Here is an 18,580-nt window from a genome sequence, read left to right as displayed (position 1 = left end):
AGATGTACAACACAAACACCCAAGCTCAGAAGATGCAGCTAGAGTAGGAGCTGCATAATGTGACTAGAGGAAAACTGAGTATAAATGATTACTCTGTGAAAGAGGTTAAAGGGCTTGTAGATGCCCTTGCTTCTATTAGATCATAGTAGATGACAATGATGTGGTATCCGCCGTGCCTTGAATGGTCTTGGAAAAGAATATAGTCGGTTTTAAATCTCCATTAGAGTTCAAGAGAACTTTCTTGATTTTCAAGTATTGATTGCTCTCCTCATTTGTGAAGAGATGAATATTGGAGGAAGTTTATCCTCTAGAAATGCAAATGAATAAGTCTTCTACTTAGATACAAGTAGAGACAGAGACAGAGACAGAGACAGAGACAGAGACAAGTCATCATTTAGAGGACGAGGTGATAGTTGGTTTGGAAATCGAAACCACCACTAGCAGCAGTAACAAGAAGAAGAAAGAAGAAGAAAATCAATCTCATATAAGTGGAAGAGGCCACTCTAGAGGCAAGGGGAGCCAGAGGGGTTGAGGTGGTTGATAAACAAATCAAAATGAAAATAGCATAGAGTGCTATTACTATGGAAAACCATGTCATATGACAAAGGACTGCTATAAAAAGTAGAATGATACCAAAAGTGGAAAGTTACATTAGGCAACTATGCATCATCAAGCAAACAAGGTGATGAGAGAAGTGAGCAGCTAGGTTCCACAACAAGAGATGTGTCAGGATTTGAAGATGTTTGGTATGTAGATTATGGTGCTTCTAACCATATGACCAATCATGGTGAGTGGTTTAGAGATGCAAAAATGTAAAAACTAGGTTATGTAAAAACTAGGTTATGTAAAAACTAGGATATGTAAAAATAGGTGATAATATTGTGTACCCCATCACACATGTTGGTAAAGTGCCATTGTCTATGTAGGATGGAAAAATGAAGTGCTTGCTTCATATTCCAAACATTACAAAGAACTTGGTTTTTGTTGGATAGATGGTTGAACAAGGTCTACAAGCGAGGCTCAATCCTCAAGGGTTTTTTGTGGAAGACTTCAAAAATCAATGTCTCTTGGTTGTTGCAAAGGGTAACAAGAATGCAAGATGTTTACTTTGGATGTGAACATGCCTGAGGTGAAGGTAGCCATATTTGCCCATAGGATATGTCATTGCAAATATTGACATATGGCACAAATGCATTGGTCATATGTGGCTGAAGTCTATACAAGCCCAAAATATTGTTGCAGGTGTTTGTTGAAGTTTAAAGTTGATGGTACACACAAAGTATGTAAAGAGCATGCTAGCTTAGTAAGTAGTCCAAACATGCTTTTTCGCATGCAAAGCATGTCACCCGTGAATACAAGGATGTCGGGCGCTTGGGCTACTCAACCATGGCTACTCCTAGCCATATTAGAGCATTGATATCCAACAAGGTGCTACCACTCGAGTTTCCTTAGCTTTTCTTTAAAAATAGCTAACAAAAACAGTTACACCTTGATGAGCTTCTAAACTTGTTGCCATTTTCCTTGAATGCTACTATTCTTGAACTAATGGCTTGTATAAGATCATGTTGTTTTTTTAAACTCTCTTTCTCTCCTATATGTAAAGCGCAAACTTCCAATGTTTTTGTTATGTTATGAAGAATGTTTGCATGTGAGGTAATTGGTCATGAATGAGACAACAACGTATCACGATATAGGAAACCCTACCTTCTTGAAATATAATGTCAAGGCTTTACATGCAAGCCAATGTGCATCACTACTATCGAGCTAGAATCATGTTCAATATAAAAAAAATCAATATCAACATCTCTACCTAGACTTCTTTGAAGATATTTATTTATTAAAAGGCATAAGAAATCATTAACAAGTGGGTGTTATTACAATGTAAGAAAATCCTTATGGCTTGTAACAAGATCTTGATTTTTTTAAATTTTACTATCTTTTAGTTTTTCTCCTATATGTAAACTGCAAGGAGGTATTATCACAATGCAAGAAAATCCTTATGGCTTGTAACAAATCCTAATTTTTACAATGCAAGAAAATCCTTATGGCTTGTAACAAGATCCTTTTTTTAAAAAAAATAATCATGCTTTAGGATTTCTCTCCTATATGTAAACTACAAACTTCAAATGTTCTTGTTATGCTATGCAAAATGTTTGCATGTGTGATAATTGGTCATCATGAATATATCATGATAGGAGATCCTACCTTCTTAAAATACAATGTCAAGATTTACATTCAAGCCAATATGCATCACTACTATTGAGCTAGACCCTCTTCAATCCTGTTCAATAGAGAAAAAAATTCGATATAGACATTTCTAACTAGATTTCTTTTGAAGAAAATCAATATAGACATATCTACCTAGACTTCCTTGAAGAAAATAATCAAAAGGCATAAGAATTGATTTACAAGTAGGTTCTATCATAATGAAAGAAAACCCTTAAAAAGGGTCCATATTTGGTTTTAAAAAGGGACCTTATAAGTGGCATGACTAACATAGGAAAGCCTGACCATGGAAACATAGCAAGTGGCATGACTAACATAGGAAAGGGACCTTATAAGTGGCATGACTAACATAGGAGGGGACCATGGAAACATAGCAAGTGGCATGACTAACATAGGAAAGGGACCTTATAAGTGGCATGACTAACATAGGAGGGGACCATGGAAACATAACAAGTGGCATGACATGGGAAATCTTGAATGGTGTGGGAAGAGAGCGACAGAGAGATTTTCTTGATGTCATACACAAGGTAGTGGAGCACATATGATTGGCATTGTGAAGTGCATGGGTGGAACTTAAACCAAGGATCTCTTGAAAAGGATCATGATGGTTCATAAACTAATGTACACATACACACACACACACACACATAGAGAGGAGAGGAGAGGAGAGGAAATGAGTCTTTTCAATGTCATAGCCAAGCCAATAAGCCACACACAATCCATATGGCCCTCTCAAAACCCACACCTATGGTCAAAGCAATCCTCTCTTTCCCACCTCTATGATCAAAACAAGCATTCTCAAGCTCCTAACCTCTAAATTTAGCTTTTGTAAATCTCCATAATCTCTAATCAAAGCTACCAACACTATTTTTTTAAAGCTTCTCAAGCTTCCATCTACATATTTTCAGCTTCCATATCTTTCCCCTCTCTCCAGTCAAGCGACCATCTTTTTTTTTCAACTATATTAAGTTTCCATCTCTATGTTTTTATCTTCTCAAGCCTATATGACCTTCCCTTCCCCACTTCTTGTCTACTTCCCAAGCTCACATAGCCTCTTCCATGTGTTTTTCTACCTATTCCTTTTTGTTCTTTTGAAGCCTTAATATCCTCCAATCTCCATTCTACCTATTGATTTTTATTTTTATTTTGAAGCCTTAATGTACTCCAAGCTCCATTCTACCTACTAACTACCTACCCTCTTTTTTTTATAAAGCTTTTCAAATGACTAAAGCCTCCCATCTATAGCTTCCTTTACCATTTTTTGCATTTAATTGCCTCCATTTATATGGTCTCTATGTTTCTTTCGTTGTATTCTATAATTTCAAGTGAGTAGACCTACATGACTAAGATACTTTTATTAATGTCATGCTTAACCTGATTTCAAGTGAGTACTTTTGGAGGAGGCACCTCTATTAGCTAATTTCATTTCTATAAGTTTCATGTATTACAACCCTTGAAAGTATAAATTTACTAATATTATAGTGTACTTAACCCAATTTCAAGTGAGAACTTTTTGGAGAAGGCACCTGTATTAACTAATTTCATTTTTGTAAATTTCATGTATTACAGCCCTTAAAAATATAGATTTACTAATATTATACTGTATTTTAGACATGCTAAAGCTCCTAGGTTATAGCATTTAGAATTACCCACATTAAACCAACAAAAAGCCTAAAAAATAAACCTCAATACCTTGAATATCTAGCCAAATAATATGTAACATACCTAAGCTTCTACTTTAATGATGGAATTATAATATAAATGTAAGTGTGACATGTGGAGAAAAGCAGTTCCCACACATCTAACATTATATTCTTATAAATGTTTTAGTGGTGGAAGAGAGGTACCAAAAATGTCCTCTCACTTGTAATGTATTTTCACGAAGAAATGAAGTCTAATGAAGCTTACATGCTCATTTCTACTTTTCAGGTTTTATTTTTATATTGTACTAGTTTTCCAATTTTAGCTCTCATGTATGAGTTGATTTTCATGTCATTGTTTTAAAACCATGATGCGGGATGAAATTAAAGATGTAATGATCTATCCTTAATGCATTTATATATTTACCAAATTGTATATATATATTTAGTAATTTTCTATAAACACACACACTCACACACTTACTCCATTTGTGCTCATATGACACGTGTGCTGAAATTATGGATCAAGCTCTCCTAATGAGACAAAGCATTTACCTAAAGATAAACTAATCCTACAACTAATGAAAACACTAATCTAAGGTAGATAAAAAATGAACAAGACTCATTGTGATGAGTGTGTGCTAATTAAGTTTAGACTCAAGTTCCGTTAGGTTACATAATGGAAACATGTACTCATAAAAAGACTTGAGATGTTGTGCTTGTATTCCAATGCTTGAAATGTCCTCCTTTTATATGAGGAGAGTACAACATGGCCTTTCTCTTGCATGTGGGATAATTCTCACTTGGTGATGTGTGTGGCTTCTCACACTCAATACATATTTTCCTTGTGCTCTTTGGCACCATATTTCTCAACATAGTAAAAATTCAAATAACATTATGTAACCAACATCCAACCACCTTGAGTAGCCCAAAGATTTGGCACCGAGGGGGGGTGTTGAGAAATGTGGTGCCAAAAAGCACAAGGAAGAGGTATGTAGTGAGTGTGAGAAGCCACATCACCAAGTGAGAATTATCCCACATGCAAGAGAAAGGTCATGTTGTACTCTCCTCATATAAAAGGAGGACATTTCAAGCATTGGAATACAAGCACAACATCTCAAGTCTTTTTATGAGTACATGTTTCCATCATGTAACCTAATTGAACTTGAGTCTAAACTTAATTAGCACACACTCATCACGATGAGTCTTGTTCATTTTTATCCACCTTAGATTAGTGTAACATGTAATGGCACAAATGGAATCATAGCCTACTTTTCTAGGGTTCTTTACTTCTGCAAACTCTTTCACATTGGACCTATTGGATGTTGCAACTCTGTCGCGTCTCTATGTTCATCGTTACCTTACAAGGGGTGAGGGTGGGCAGTTATATTTTTGTGGCACCGGCTGCATACAGGTTGCTGCAATTCTACTGCGCCTCTGTACACGATTGTTTATCATGATATCACAAAGGATGGTAGTGGGGGCAGTAACATTCTTTGCGGCACTGGAGATTCCTCCACTCTGCCTCAGTTGACCCATATATTAGATTGGAGGTGGGTTTTTTGCTCACTTAGCATGTCTGCTTTCTTATTGAACATTGTGCGATGTCTCTCACCCTTGCCTCTGCAGGGGATCCTTCTCCCTAGATACACAAGTACTTAAGAACAACACTATTTTTTTTTCATACTTGAATAAGCTGAGTTTCTACAAGAAATTAAACTAATCTATGGAACTGTATTCATGGGCATCATTATGTGTTTTAGCTTTGAGTGTTGCTGGATCAATACCTTGTTTTAATTGTTCTGCAGCAGCAGGTAAAAATGAAAGAGTGTTTCTCAGAACTATGAATACACATGATTATGAACATGGGTTCATTCTGGACTTGATCATCACTCTATTTAGGCTACATGTACTATACAGATGGGTATGAGTTGCCTAGCCCAAGGCACACAGTAGATTTATAACTATCCTCTGAATCTCTGTTGATACAGTCTGACACCTTACCCTCTTCAACTTAAGTCAGTTGATCCTGTGAAATATCTTCTTAGGTTAGATATGACTCTATGCAAACCTGATCTTCAACCCTATCTCCTCAGCTAGCCTTCCTTGATGACAACCTGCTGGCTTAAACTGACCCCAGCTCTAACTCTCAGCTGACCACTACTATAATCTGATTCAGCTAACTGTTGCTGCTGACCTCTGTCAAACTTTTATCCTCTAGACCCTTAGATTTTCCTCCATAACCAACAATCTTCAATCCCCAAATCTCTAGTTCTAGGACCTTACTAAATATGTCAGTTGTCCTCTACTAACTCTTATTTAACTCATGTCTGACTAAACTATTTCAGCTGATTTAGATCTCCTTACCTTTGTGTCCTTTGACACTCACAAACCTTCAAACACTTCAAATCCTACAAAGATTGAGCACTGCAGTCTCTTACCTCACTTTAACATGACCTTCAGCTATCCTCTGAATCTATGATACAGTCTAACACCTTACCCTCCTCAACTTAAATCAGATGATCCTCTAAAATGACTTCTTAGGTTAGATATGACTATGAACAACCCTGATCTTCAACCCTACTCCTCAGCTGACCTTCTCTAATAACCTGCTGACCTAAACTGACCTTAGCTAACTATCAGAGCTATCCACTACCTGACTAAAATATGATTCAGCTAATTGTTGCTAACCTCTATCAGTTTCTTGTCCTCCAAACCCTCAGATTTTTCTCCAGAACTAGCAATCTTCAATCCCCAAATCTCTAGCTCTAAAACCCTACTAAATATGTCAGCTATCCTCTACTGACTCTTATTTGACTCAAGTTTGAATAAACTGATTCAGCTGATTCAGATTTCCTCACCTATGTGCTCTTTAACACTCACAAACCTTCGAACACTTTAGATCCTATAAAGATTGAACACTATAGTCTCTTACCTGACTTTAGCTGACCTTCAGATATCTTCTGAATCTCTGTTGTTATAGTCTGACAACTTACCCTCCTCAATTTAAATCAGCTGATCCTCTAAAATGGCTTCTTAGGTCATATATGACGCTGAATAACCGTGATCTTCAACCGTATCTCCTTAGTTAACCTTCTATGATAACCTACTGCTGGTGGCCTAAACTTACCCCAGCTGACTCTCAACTCACCACTACTTGACTGAAATTTGATTCAGCTAACTGCCTGACCTCTGTCAGTTTTTTATCCTCCAGACCCTCAGATTTTCCTCCAGAACTAGCATTCTTCAATCCCCAAATATCTACATACCCTCATATTCTTCTCCAAAACTAGCAATATTCAATCCCCAAATATCTAGCTCTAGAACCCTACTGAATATGTCAGTTGTCTTGTACTCACTCTTATATAACTCAAGTCTGAATAAACTGATTCAGCTAATTCAGATCTCCTCACCTCTGTGTCCTTTGACACTCACAGACCTTCAAATACTTCGGATCCTACAAAGATTGAACACTACAATCTCTTACCTCACTTTAGCTGACCTTGAGTTATCCCCTGAATCTCTGCTGATACAGTCTGACAACTTACCCTCCTCAAATCGAATCAACTGATTCTCTAAAATGTCTTCTCAGGAGGTCAGATATAACTTTGAACAACTCTGATCTTCAACCCTATCTCCTCAGCTGGCCTTCTCAGATAGCCTGCTGACCTAAACTGACCCCAGCGGACCACTACCTGACTATAATCTAATTCAACCAACTGGTACTAGCCTCTGTCATATTCTTGTCCTCTAGACCCTCATATTTTCCTCTAGAACCAACAATCTTCAATCCTTCAAATCTCTAGCTCTAGGACCCTACTGAATATGTCAGTTGTCCTCTACTGACTCTTATTTAACTCAAGTCTGACTAAACTGATCCAGCTGATTCAGCTCGTTTAGATCTCCTTACCTCTGTGTCATTTGACACTCTCAAACCTTCAAACACTTCAGATCCTACAAAGATTGAACACTACAATCTCTTACCTCACTTTAGCTGACCTTCAGCTATGATGACTGCATGAGTTCTATCTTGTTTAGCTGATCGATCTGACTTATATTTTTCCACTTATAATATAAGTTCTATACACACAGTAATTAAACAATTGTAGGAACTTGGTTTGATGCTAGTTGGGCTATTGGTTGAAGTACTGGTTATGCTATTGATTACTTGGGCTACTGGTGTGGGTGAAATACTGAATATGTTGCTAGGTGTTGATTATAGAAATTTTAAACAAAACTATAATACTGTAGAGCAGATGGGGATACTAACAATTTGATAACATGTTAAATAATATCTCTATGAACTTGTTTTGAGCTCTGTATACTGTTTTTAAATAATATCTCTATGGACTTATTTTCAACTCTGTATACTATTCTTAAAAAATAATGCTGACTGTTGGACTAAATGAGCAGAGTTTCAATATGATGGTTGGTCTTTAAATAACTAATGTTGAAAGCATTCTAATGCTTCTTTGCACCATGAACATAATCTTTGAAGTAAATCAGACTAGGCTATTTTGGCTTCAGAATCTTATCTGTAGCTAAACATTGAATAATTAATGTATAAGGCTGCATTGGTAGGTTTTTCCTCTACATGAATACCACAAGCTATGTGTGCATGGCACTATAACGAGGGGTTTTGGCTTGCTGATTAGGATGGTCCCATTTGCTATGTTTAGTACTATGACTTGTTGTATATTTAGAGCACATATACCTTTATGAACTCTATAGGGTGTTACTCCTAATAAATAGCTCATCACAGAAATTGATTGTAGCAGGGATGGTTGGATATCTTAGTCTACTCTGACTGAGAGGGGCTACTCTCCCCTTGTACTAATGGATCTAGATTTATTCAGATCCGTCTCATATGATGTCAACTATTAAACATGATGACTCATAAAATATTCATAAAATATTCATAAAGATCTTGATAAATGTCTATTCTTTTGGGTAATTACATAACTTGATCTACCATAGGTCATAGTAACCTAGACCTACATAATCATGCTTGGTTAAGTTGTTTATTTAATTGTAAGGATAAGGTGACATCTATAACATATGGATAGGTCCATTGACACTTGTAATACGCATTCACGCTAACAAAATGTTTTGTCTATCATTTGTGGATACTGTATATGTTTTAAAACTAGCAACACACACACACACACACTCACATACATACATATATAGATCTACATAAGGCATAGTCGTCCAGGTGGATGGCAACTTGGTTGTATCCATAAAACCCATCCATAAAGTTGTACAGGGCATGCTCGGTAACATCCTCTAAAACCCGATCCATTAATGGAAGGGGGAATCCATCATTAATAGCTGCTTTGTTGTACTGCTTTGTTGAGAGATCGGAAGCCCACACAGACACGAATCTTGTTGGTCTTTTTCTTGGGAGAGATGACCATAGGGGAAATCTATTCGAGTGTTCCACTAGGGAGATGTTTTGGGCATCCTCCATCTTTTCTAACTCCACCTTGACAGCCCTTGCATGCTTTGGTTTGAGCTTGTAGGCCCGCCCCCCACAAACAAGTTGAGTTCCCTCCTCCTGGAGAGGTATGGTGTGAACACCAATGTCGGCTCGAACACCTTCCAAGTCCTTGTATGTCTAGGCAAAGACATCCTTATAAGATTGGAAGAAGGTGATGGCTTGCTCAAGGAGGGTGGGGTGATTCCACAGCCAAGAGGCTAACAGGATGGAATGAGGCTCCTATGAAGTCCCTAGATTGAATTCCTAGATAGGATCTTGGCAAGATGGAAGGTTAAGTGGTTCCCCTATCTCAACTACTTTGGAGAGGAGAAGAGTGGGTTTGTGGGCCGCCTAGTGTGGTAAATTGGGGGAAGGTGCCGTAGTGGTCTTTCATCCAGGACTCAGCACACTCCCCCACTAAAAAAGTCAGTTCTTACATAGACACATGTTTTGGTTCTTCCTATTGGGTCAATGGGGTAGTGATCAGGTTCATGGTTGGGGGCTTATCAACCCTGTGGGAGAGGGATTTGGCCATCTTTCACCCTTTGTTTGCAACCTGCGTGACGGGTTTTCTTTGGCCTACAGCCTCATAGTGCAGGGAGGAAGGGTTGGTGGAGTCATTTGGGACCTCCGTGATGTCCACCATGTAGGAGGTCAGACCTTCCATTGCTTGGAGCCAGTCGAGGAGTTTTGACTAATCACCATGGGGAATAAGGCCTTCTTTTTTCGTAGGCCAAGAGGTGGGCATCGGCGGAGAGTTAGAAGATGAAGTGGGGGCCACTGTGGCACCATGGATCCCTTGGTCTAGACCTTCCTCCAATTTGAGCTCATGTGAACCATGCTCTTGAGGAATCCACAATCGGTCAGAACTCCAATCATGCAGAACACCTATACTCTAAAGTCATGGATGACCAATGAGTAATGAGTAGGCCCCTCTGACTTCAAAAATTCGGATCACCACAAAGTCCAGTAGGAATGCAATCCCTTAGATAACTACAGTGACACCTTCTGCTAGGTCAATGGGGTTTACCTCCCGTTGGTCAACCATCCGAACACAAAATCTGGCTGATCATGTCACCTTGAGACCTACTGCATGGAGTGTGAATTTTGGCACGAGGTTCACCCCAGAGCCACCATTAACGGTTGCCCCCAGAAAGTGGGGTACATGAATCTCCACAGAGAGGCGGGGACTTCGGTAGTCCGTAAGGGAGGAACTTGTATAATTGATACCCACACAACCAGCAACACCTGAGGGGAGTGGAAACCCACCATATTGTCCACCACTAGAATTGGTTGGTGTACCATCGATTTGCTCTAGGAGTGCACTAAGACATTGTCAGTCACTAGGGCTAATCCGGAGAAGATCAAAGAGGTATAGTGTCATTGTATTTTCCTTGAGTAGATCCTCCACAAAGAAAGGTGTAAGTTATGGTTTGGGATGTGGGAGGGAGGGGGTAGATGGTTTGTCCAACACAGAGGGTTGGTTGTGGAGGTCCTTGAAGGCTTGCAAGAAGGACTAATCCATGACTGTGAGGGGGAGTGGAGGAGTGTTATCATGGGGCTCGTCCCCTTGTTGCTCTTTAAGCATGGCCTTCCTTTGTGATCGGGTGACCATTGTGGCGGATGGTAGATCCTCATGAGTGGGTGTTGTTGGTGTGACAAACACACCAAGGGTGGGAGAGGAAGGGGGGCAAGTGGATGGATGATGTCCTATACAGACTACGTGGGTACTTTTCCTCCTTTATTAATTGCAGGAATGGCTAAAGAACATTATTTTGCTCAACCTTATCAACATCCTTTTATATGGACCCACCAAAGGTGGGATTCAGATAAGAAGAAGTTTTATCATAGAGATTGATTTGGGCTATCGGCCATATTATGCTACCCAGTATAAATTTATCTATGATCATGGAAAGATTATATTAAATTAAGAAATATAGAATTTTTGGACACCTTTGTTTCTAGGCTTCAGTTTATATCTACCTCATGCGAAATTTGTATGTCAAACCCCTTACCGTTGTTTCAGATTGTATGGTTCCCAAGGGTGAAAATTCAATTTATGTAATAAACCTTTGAGACGAATAAGATATTTTCCTTGCTTTATTTTAAGAAAATATTATTGTACACTTAAACTTTACTATCAAATTCATTTTTCTAGAGCAAGAAAAGAAGTGATGTATGATGACCTCCTCCTCACTATAATCCAAAAAATTATGAGTCATCCTCGATGCAATCTTGAAACACCCCCCCCCTTCCCTTGAAAATGACATCAATGAGGCACTCCACAAGGCTCAATGAGATCCATTCAAAGGTAAGGGGAAGAATCTAGGGGAGTCGATGAAAACCTCAATAGACTCCATGGATGAGTATTTTGATGTAACCAAGTATAATGAAAGAAGTAAGATGGCTCTTACCCAACTAAGATCGTCAGAGTAGGACGGACTACATGGAGAAATTATTGTGATTCTAATAGCTTGGATCAAAATCAACTAGGATGGAGTGACATAAAGCGGTATCTCCCAGCAAAGGTTTTGTCCCCTAGGATTTCACGAGGAGAAAATGAATGAATTCTTGGAATTAGCCCAAAAAGGGTTGAAAGTTGGTGCACAAGGTGTGTGTGTTTGAACATGGGATATGAATGGACTCCATTGATGTAACCAAGTATAACAAAAGAAGCAAGATGCTTTTACCCAACTTAAGATCGTCAGAGTAGGATGGACGGATGGAGAAATTATTGTGATTCTAATGGCTTAGATCAAAATCAACTAGGATGGAGTGACATAAAACGGTATCTCCACCAAAGGTTTTGTCCCCCAGGATTTCATAAGGACAAAATGAATGAATTCTTGGAGTTAGCCCAAAAAGGGTTGAAAGTTGGTGCACAAGGTGTGTGTGTGAACATGGGATATGAATTAGCATGAGAAGTATTGGAAAATATAATAGTAATGGGGGATGGTAGTTCTAGTAATCAAGGTTGAAATATCCAAACAAATTTTGGATGAGATGGATCTCATCACATGTAGACCATCCATAAAGATATTAATGTTGCCCTAGATAGATTGAAGAAGTATGCTGATCAAAAGATATCAAGCCAATATTCGAAGAAGGAGACGTGATTTTCCTCCTAGTACAATCCAAGAGAAGCTCTCTACCCTTTGGTGTTAAAATTACAGCAATGTGATGAGCTATGATGGATCAAATGCTAGAATCAACATCATTAACAAAGAGATTAGATGATAATTAAGATGTGATTAGTGAGCAATTAACTGATAGCTTAATGTAGGCATGGATAATCAAAAACCAGCAAATTCTCATTAGGCCAATGCCTCAATTTATAGAGTTTACATCCAAGCATCTAATCCCACTGATTTCTCCTTGATTCACTCCACCTCTTTTGCTTGATTGTCTCCACCTCTCCCAGAATATCTCCACACCTCCTAAATCTCCTCATGCTACCCTTTATTCTCTCCCAGTAGATTCTTCTCACCTTTTCACAAGTTCTCTCACATTTACAGATTCTCTTTTACAACCTCTAGCCAAGGACTTGTTCCCACACACACCCTATTCACTTGTATATTTCAACATTTGGAAAGTACAAGAAACTATCTCCAAGATGTTGTGGACTATATGTGATAACAAGGAAGATAGGGGAACATGCATATGAACTTCTACTACCCCCAAAATTGAAAGTCCACAATGTGTTTCATTTTAGTTTACTCAAAAAAATGTGCCAGATCCCAACCATGTCTAGGCGATGAGCAAGTTACACCTCATGGACATTTAGAACTAGAGCCCAAAACAATCTTGGATATTTAGGAGAAGCCTCTCATGAACAGGACCTTGAGAGAATGTCTATTCCAATGGAAGTTTTACCTTGTGATGCTACTTGGGAAAAAGAGGAGGATTGGCTCAGAGACTATCCTAGCTTATGAGATGAGGATATCTTCATTTTTAAAGTGGGGGAGGATGTAAGATCCCTCCCTAAGCCCATAACTAGTATGTAAAAATCTTCACATTAACCAAGTAAAAAGCTAGAGAGAGAAAGTTGAGTTTTCAAAATCTGTTTGAATGAAAAATTTTCTTTCGGTCTTTGAAACTCGTTTATGCAAACAGAACTCAAATCTGACTTTAAAACAAGTGAGATTTTTAAAGTACCATCCTATGATGGGAGCCATTAAGTTAGCCTAGTTGATGGAAATCTTTGAAAATGATCATTATTGCGGTCATGTAGCCTCTCAAAAATTTTCGTCTAAATATTTTAAGAGCTTCAAAAGAGCTAGAATGTGAATTTGAGTCCTTGATCTTGGCCAAATAAAGTGAGGTAATATTAGAACTTTTTGATAAAAGGAGTGAAGTAAATCATGTGTGTCCAGAAGTCTTATCCGTTGCTGCAAATGATGAACTGTATGCACAAGCACGTATTTACAGCTATTCCAATACTCACAACATATGATTTTCTTTCTAAGGAGCCTACTTTCGTTTTGTTGCGAGTGGGGAAGTGGCATTGAAATAAACTTTGTTGAAGACATTCAGCATTTGCTACAGCTACTTTGGCTAACCCACTTTTCATCCACAACGTCTACTTTTATCCTCAACCATTACCACATTAACATCTTCACTTGTTAAGCTTGTTGGTGATCACTCAATTTTGCTCCAATGTCTAGAAAAAATAGAATCTTTACTATGGACCAATCCCCATAGAAGAAAAACAATGACCTACAATATTTTTCCCTATTTTAGGCACAGTTCAACATGCCAATTCTCTCATTCACCATGTTAGCATGTAAGCAACATGCAATGGTTATGCATTATGTCACCATATTCACATATAAACAACATTGAAATAAGAGAATCATATCTCAACATGCTAGCATGTAAGCTACATGCAATGGTTATGCATTCCGTCGCCATATTCACATATAAACAACATTGAATAAGAGAATCATCTCATTTGCTATATAAAAAACAAGCATTATAATGTGAGCGTGTTAGGGAGTTGTTACTGAGCCAAGCATGCATCATTTAGCCGTCATCTTAATCCTAACGATGATTGCTAGTGTGTCTGGCTTACATTCAAACATACACCCAAGCTAGTAGCTCTATAATGGAAAGAAACAAGTCTAATTCTCAAGACTATTAGAGGTCAGAGCTTAGACGTTTTTTTTCCACTCTATTGACCTAAAAGTAACACTTTTAGATTGGCTGTCTTTGGAAAATAGGTACATTCGTTATGCCTTGGCCTCCTTGTTTGCAGGTAAATAAACTCCTTCAGCAGCAATCCATATATTGTCAGCTGACCTCTTTGTTACCCCGCATATCTGCAGTTGCCAAAAAAAAAAAAAAAGAAGCAACACCATAAATGGCACATACCTAAACATTTACAACCCACCTTATCTAACTTCACCTTTCTACTGTTATATAGAACACTACAATACACGACCTTTTTTTCTTTATGTTGTGGGTTATATGTTGTGTATTTAGGGTTTCTTTACTCGTGTCCCCACTTTAGGACAGCATGATCTGATGGCCACTAGGGCAAGATACATGACAATTTTAGCAAGACATAGAAGTTAAAAAAAACTTTCAGTTGGACACAATCCAAATATACAAAACAAATAATTCTCCTGAAAAGATATACCAAACTCGCATGTGATGACTAGTCTTGGCTCAAGCCAGGTGCAGGCAGCCATGCCACCTCATGGGGCGCCCGCCCACCCCATGTGGCACGTTAAGTATTAGATTATATATTTAATGATCTTAACCTGTCATATAATCAATTACCTTCGTTTTGATATGAGATATAAAACAATTTAACCATGCTTCATTGGATAACTATTCAATGTTTACTCTGACCACCACTTACTACATGAGAGTGAATGAATACTTGAGTATAAGCATGAACACCATGGCTGAGAGTGGACTACCTCCTGTTGACCACCTGCTATCTGTTGATATTTTCTGTCATGACTGTGGAGGAAAACGCCTGTATCAATGTGTTGTAATCTAACTTTTTGATCCCTCATCCAAACCTTGCCCTTGCTCTTGCCCTTGCCTTCAATCTCCAATCTGGGTTAGATAGCAAAGTTGGAAAGCTTATGGAAGGTATAGCAACTAAAAAGAAATTCCTTCATTTTGAAGGAATTTGAAGGCTATGGATTGCCAACCTTCATTTTGAAGGTTGGCAATCCATAGCCACTCAGAGCCATTGCCCAAGAAGGGGTGTGAGTGCGCTCACACGCACATGCACACATCAACGTCCCAAAACCAAAAACTTCATTTTGAGTTAAAAAAATACTGAAAAACAGGCAGCCATGAAAAATTACATCCAGAGATCCCCAGTGTCAGATTGATTGTCTCCTCCAAAACAGCTGACCTGACGAAAGTATAACCGCACAGTTTCAGAAGGAAAGGGAATTACTTCAAAGTAAAACAAAAGATATTACCCCTTCCCCCAAAGTTTTCACACATGCAGGACCACAAAGAATCATAAATAGAACAGCTGTTCATAAGAGAAAAACTTACCTCAACATTACCTGAAATGGGTGATTGGTGCAGATGACTGTGCAACCATTTGCGTGTCCTCATGTGCTGCAACTTGATGACTGACCCATCAGAAATTGTGTCGCCTTGCTGAACTGAAGAATCCTCTGGGGCTTTGACAATCTAGCAAAGCATATGTGAAGATCCACCCCTGAATCAGAAGCTCCTTTTATAGTAGCATAATCAATGCAAGGACCAGATTTAAGAAGGGGAAAGGTCTCTCATATTTAGTGGACCGAATACAGGAACACTGTAACTGAGAGCCCATATAAACTTGCTACTCTTTAAAAAGCTCATTGAACCAGCATAAAAAATAGATTTAGAACATGCATACCCAATAACTATTGGCATCTTCCACTCCTCCAAAACCTGTTACAGACTGTTGGCCACTGCCTGATCCATATGGTACATTATGTGAATGCAGTCGATATTTAGTACGTTCATGCATCAGCTTTAGGACAGTTCCAAAAGTCACCTGGACATCAATGGACCAGAGGATTACATATATGCATATGCATGCATACTTGGACATTTTACAGCACATATAAATATGTGTGTGCAGGCATGCATGTATGTATGCATGAAAGAACGCATGCCAATGTTACAGGGAAAGTAGAAAACAACAAGCTCCAAGGGTGGAAAAATTGTTCCCCAAGTGGGATAGACACAAAATATATTCCCATTGGGGAAACACGCGAACCCACATGTGAAAAACATTTCCCATATGGAAACAGGCTGTTTCCCAGCTCCTAAGGTAAAGCATTTTAAAAAGAAAACCAGATACCCAATTGTCCTCGAACCCTGCAAATGCCAGCAGTCACCACCCCCTTCATGCATCTGGATTCCATACTGCATGTGTACAGCCTGCTGTTCACCTTATACCTCTGCAAAGCCAGTACTTTCACATACAGTGCCCTTTTAACCCATGTTCCCTAATATTGCCGACTTTCCCCTTAATTTCTCTATGTTTCCCCCTGATTTTCCTCATTTCTGCATTTTTCCCCTAATGCCAAGAGATTCAAGTGCAAATTGGGTCGTTTGGAGAGGGCAACCCAAATTGAGAGATGGCACATTTGCTAGGGTTTGATGGATATACAAAGCAAGTGAGGATGGGGCAAGGGCAAGCTCGCGTTACCTCAACGCTATGCACTACATCGTCCATTGCCACACCTTTTAATTATAATACTGGTCTGCTCTCCACAGCAATTAGGACACCTTTTCCATTTCTTTCATCCTAAAGGATTGGATCGTGTAATTCTTTGATAGAGGCAGGATTTTTAATGTATGTATATAAGTACTTGTGTACAAATGTGTGTGCATGCATGCCTATTTAAAAGGCTAGAGCTCAATCCTATCATGTATTTGAGTGCACACTACATGATTACTCTAGGCACATGATGTGTGTGTGTGTGTGTGTGTGTGCACGCACGCACGCACATGCATGTGTTCTCTATGGCCTGAAGTTCAAAGGTACATACTGTATGCATGTGTATGTACATGTTCTGTAGGGGCTGAAATTGAAATATACATAATGTGTGCATGTGTATATACAAAATTCTGATGTATATAGTGTATGTGTGTATGCATGTGTGGTGACTTGTGTAGGGGATGAGGTTCACATATATGTGATACAACGGATGCATGGTGTGAAATATGTGCCTGTATAAATGAATGTCAAATGTGCATATGGTACATACGCGTATGCATGTGTTCTGTAAGGGCTGAAGTTGAAATGAACATCTGTGGTGATAAATGTCAAATGTGCATGCATCTGTTTAATAGGGCTGACGATCAGATGCACATAACATGTGTGTGAGTATGTGTGTATTCTGCAGGGATGGAAGTGCGCATGCATGCGTGCGTGTGTATGTGTGTGTTATGTGCAGGTTCCGCTGTAAGCCCATCACGATGGCTGTGCAGATTTGCGAAGGGATTAATGAGAAGACCAAATAATGAGATTAACGAAATTCTGTCCTGAACCAACTTTTAAACAGAATGTTAATCTCAATCAAAGGGAGGAATTTACCTCCTTGGATTCAGAAGAGGTTGCTGCAGAAGCCCCGTGACAGAGGAGACCGAGCCACAAAAGAGAAGCTAGAACGAAGCAGGAGGGAAGGGCCATCGCAATTCGCAGAAGATAGCAACTCGGTCAAGCATCAACAAATGCGAAAGTCATGAGAGAGATTGCCACTACGTATGGTAATAATTCATACATGTGAAGGATTTGAGTGTAATATATATATATATATCTATATATTTTCTTCTTCTTCTTTTTCTGGTTTTGCGTGGATGTTTTTCCTCTCTTTTTTTTAAATACCCCAGTATATTTTTTTAAGAATTGCTAATTCTAAGCCCTTATTAAAAGGTTTTAATGGATTTTTTTCACCTTTCACAAAAGTGAGTCAATGTAAATTTTTTTTGGGTGACTTGTTATTTGTTTCAAAAGTAGGTTTGTGCTAGAAATGGCTACGAGTGTGCAACATTCAAGGAGAAAATAGTTGTGATTTAGACGGACTTTGTCCATCATTCAAGATATAGGGTAGATGTGAAACAACCTCCACACGTGCAACATTCAAGGAGAAAATAGTTGTGATTTAGACGGACTTTGTCCATCATTCAAGATATAGGCTAGATGTGAAACAACCTCCACACCTGAGCCTTGAGTATAACTAAAGGCTTCAACCAACCTTAAAGA

At 38.7% G+C, this 18,580-nt stretch overlaps 1 protein-coding gene across 1 annotated transcript; it reads right to left on the bottom strand.

The window, feature by feature from the left end:
• Positions 1-14,295: 14,295 nt before the first annotated feature.
• On the bottom strand, positions 14,296-18,107 carry LOC147636125 (stromal cell-derived factor 2-like protein). Its single transcript, XM_086801569.1, has 6 exons — positions 17,912-18,107; positions 16,220-16,360; positions 15,868-16,008; positions 15,669-15,718; positions 15,270-15,411; positions 14,296-14,663 (listed from the first exon to the last, which is right to left on the bottom strand). Exons 1-6 carry the CDS (start codon positions 18,005-18,007, stop codon positions 14,574-14,576), a joined length of 660 nt encoding a protein of 219 aa, XP_086657695.1. The 5' UTR covers positions 18,008-18,107; the 3' UTR covers positions 14,296-14,573.
• Between the last annotated feature and the right edge of the window lie 473 nt (positions 18,108-18,580).

Source organism: Cibotium barometz, chromosome 8 (genome assembly GCF_041138505.1).
Source record: "Cibotium barometz isolate CiBa-2024 chromosome 8, ASM4113850v1, whole genome shotgun sequence".
NCBI lineage: Eukaryota > Viridiplantae > Streptophyta > Polypodiopsida > Cyatheales > Cibotiaceae > Cibotium > Cibotium barometz.
The sequence above is the reverse complement of the archived record's forward strand: the minus strand, read 5'-3'. Positions and strand labels throughout refer to the sequence as shown.

Excerpts from the sequence above, each read along its gene's own strand:
- LOC147636125 (XM_086801569.1), bottom strand. The coding sequence starts at position 18,007 with ATGGCCCTTCCCTCCTGCTTCGTTCTAGCTTCTCTTTTGTGGCTCGGT. Across the intron at positions 16,009-16,219 it reads AAGATGCCAATAGTTATTGG|ATTGTCAAAGCCCCAGAGGA; the intron begins GTATGCATGTTC and ends ATGCTTTGCTAG. Across the intron at positions 14,664-15,269 it reads TAGCAGGTGGTCAACAGGAG|ATATGCGGGGTAACAAAGAG; the intron begins GTAGTCCACTCT and ends TGGCAACTGCAG.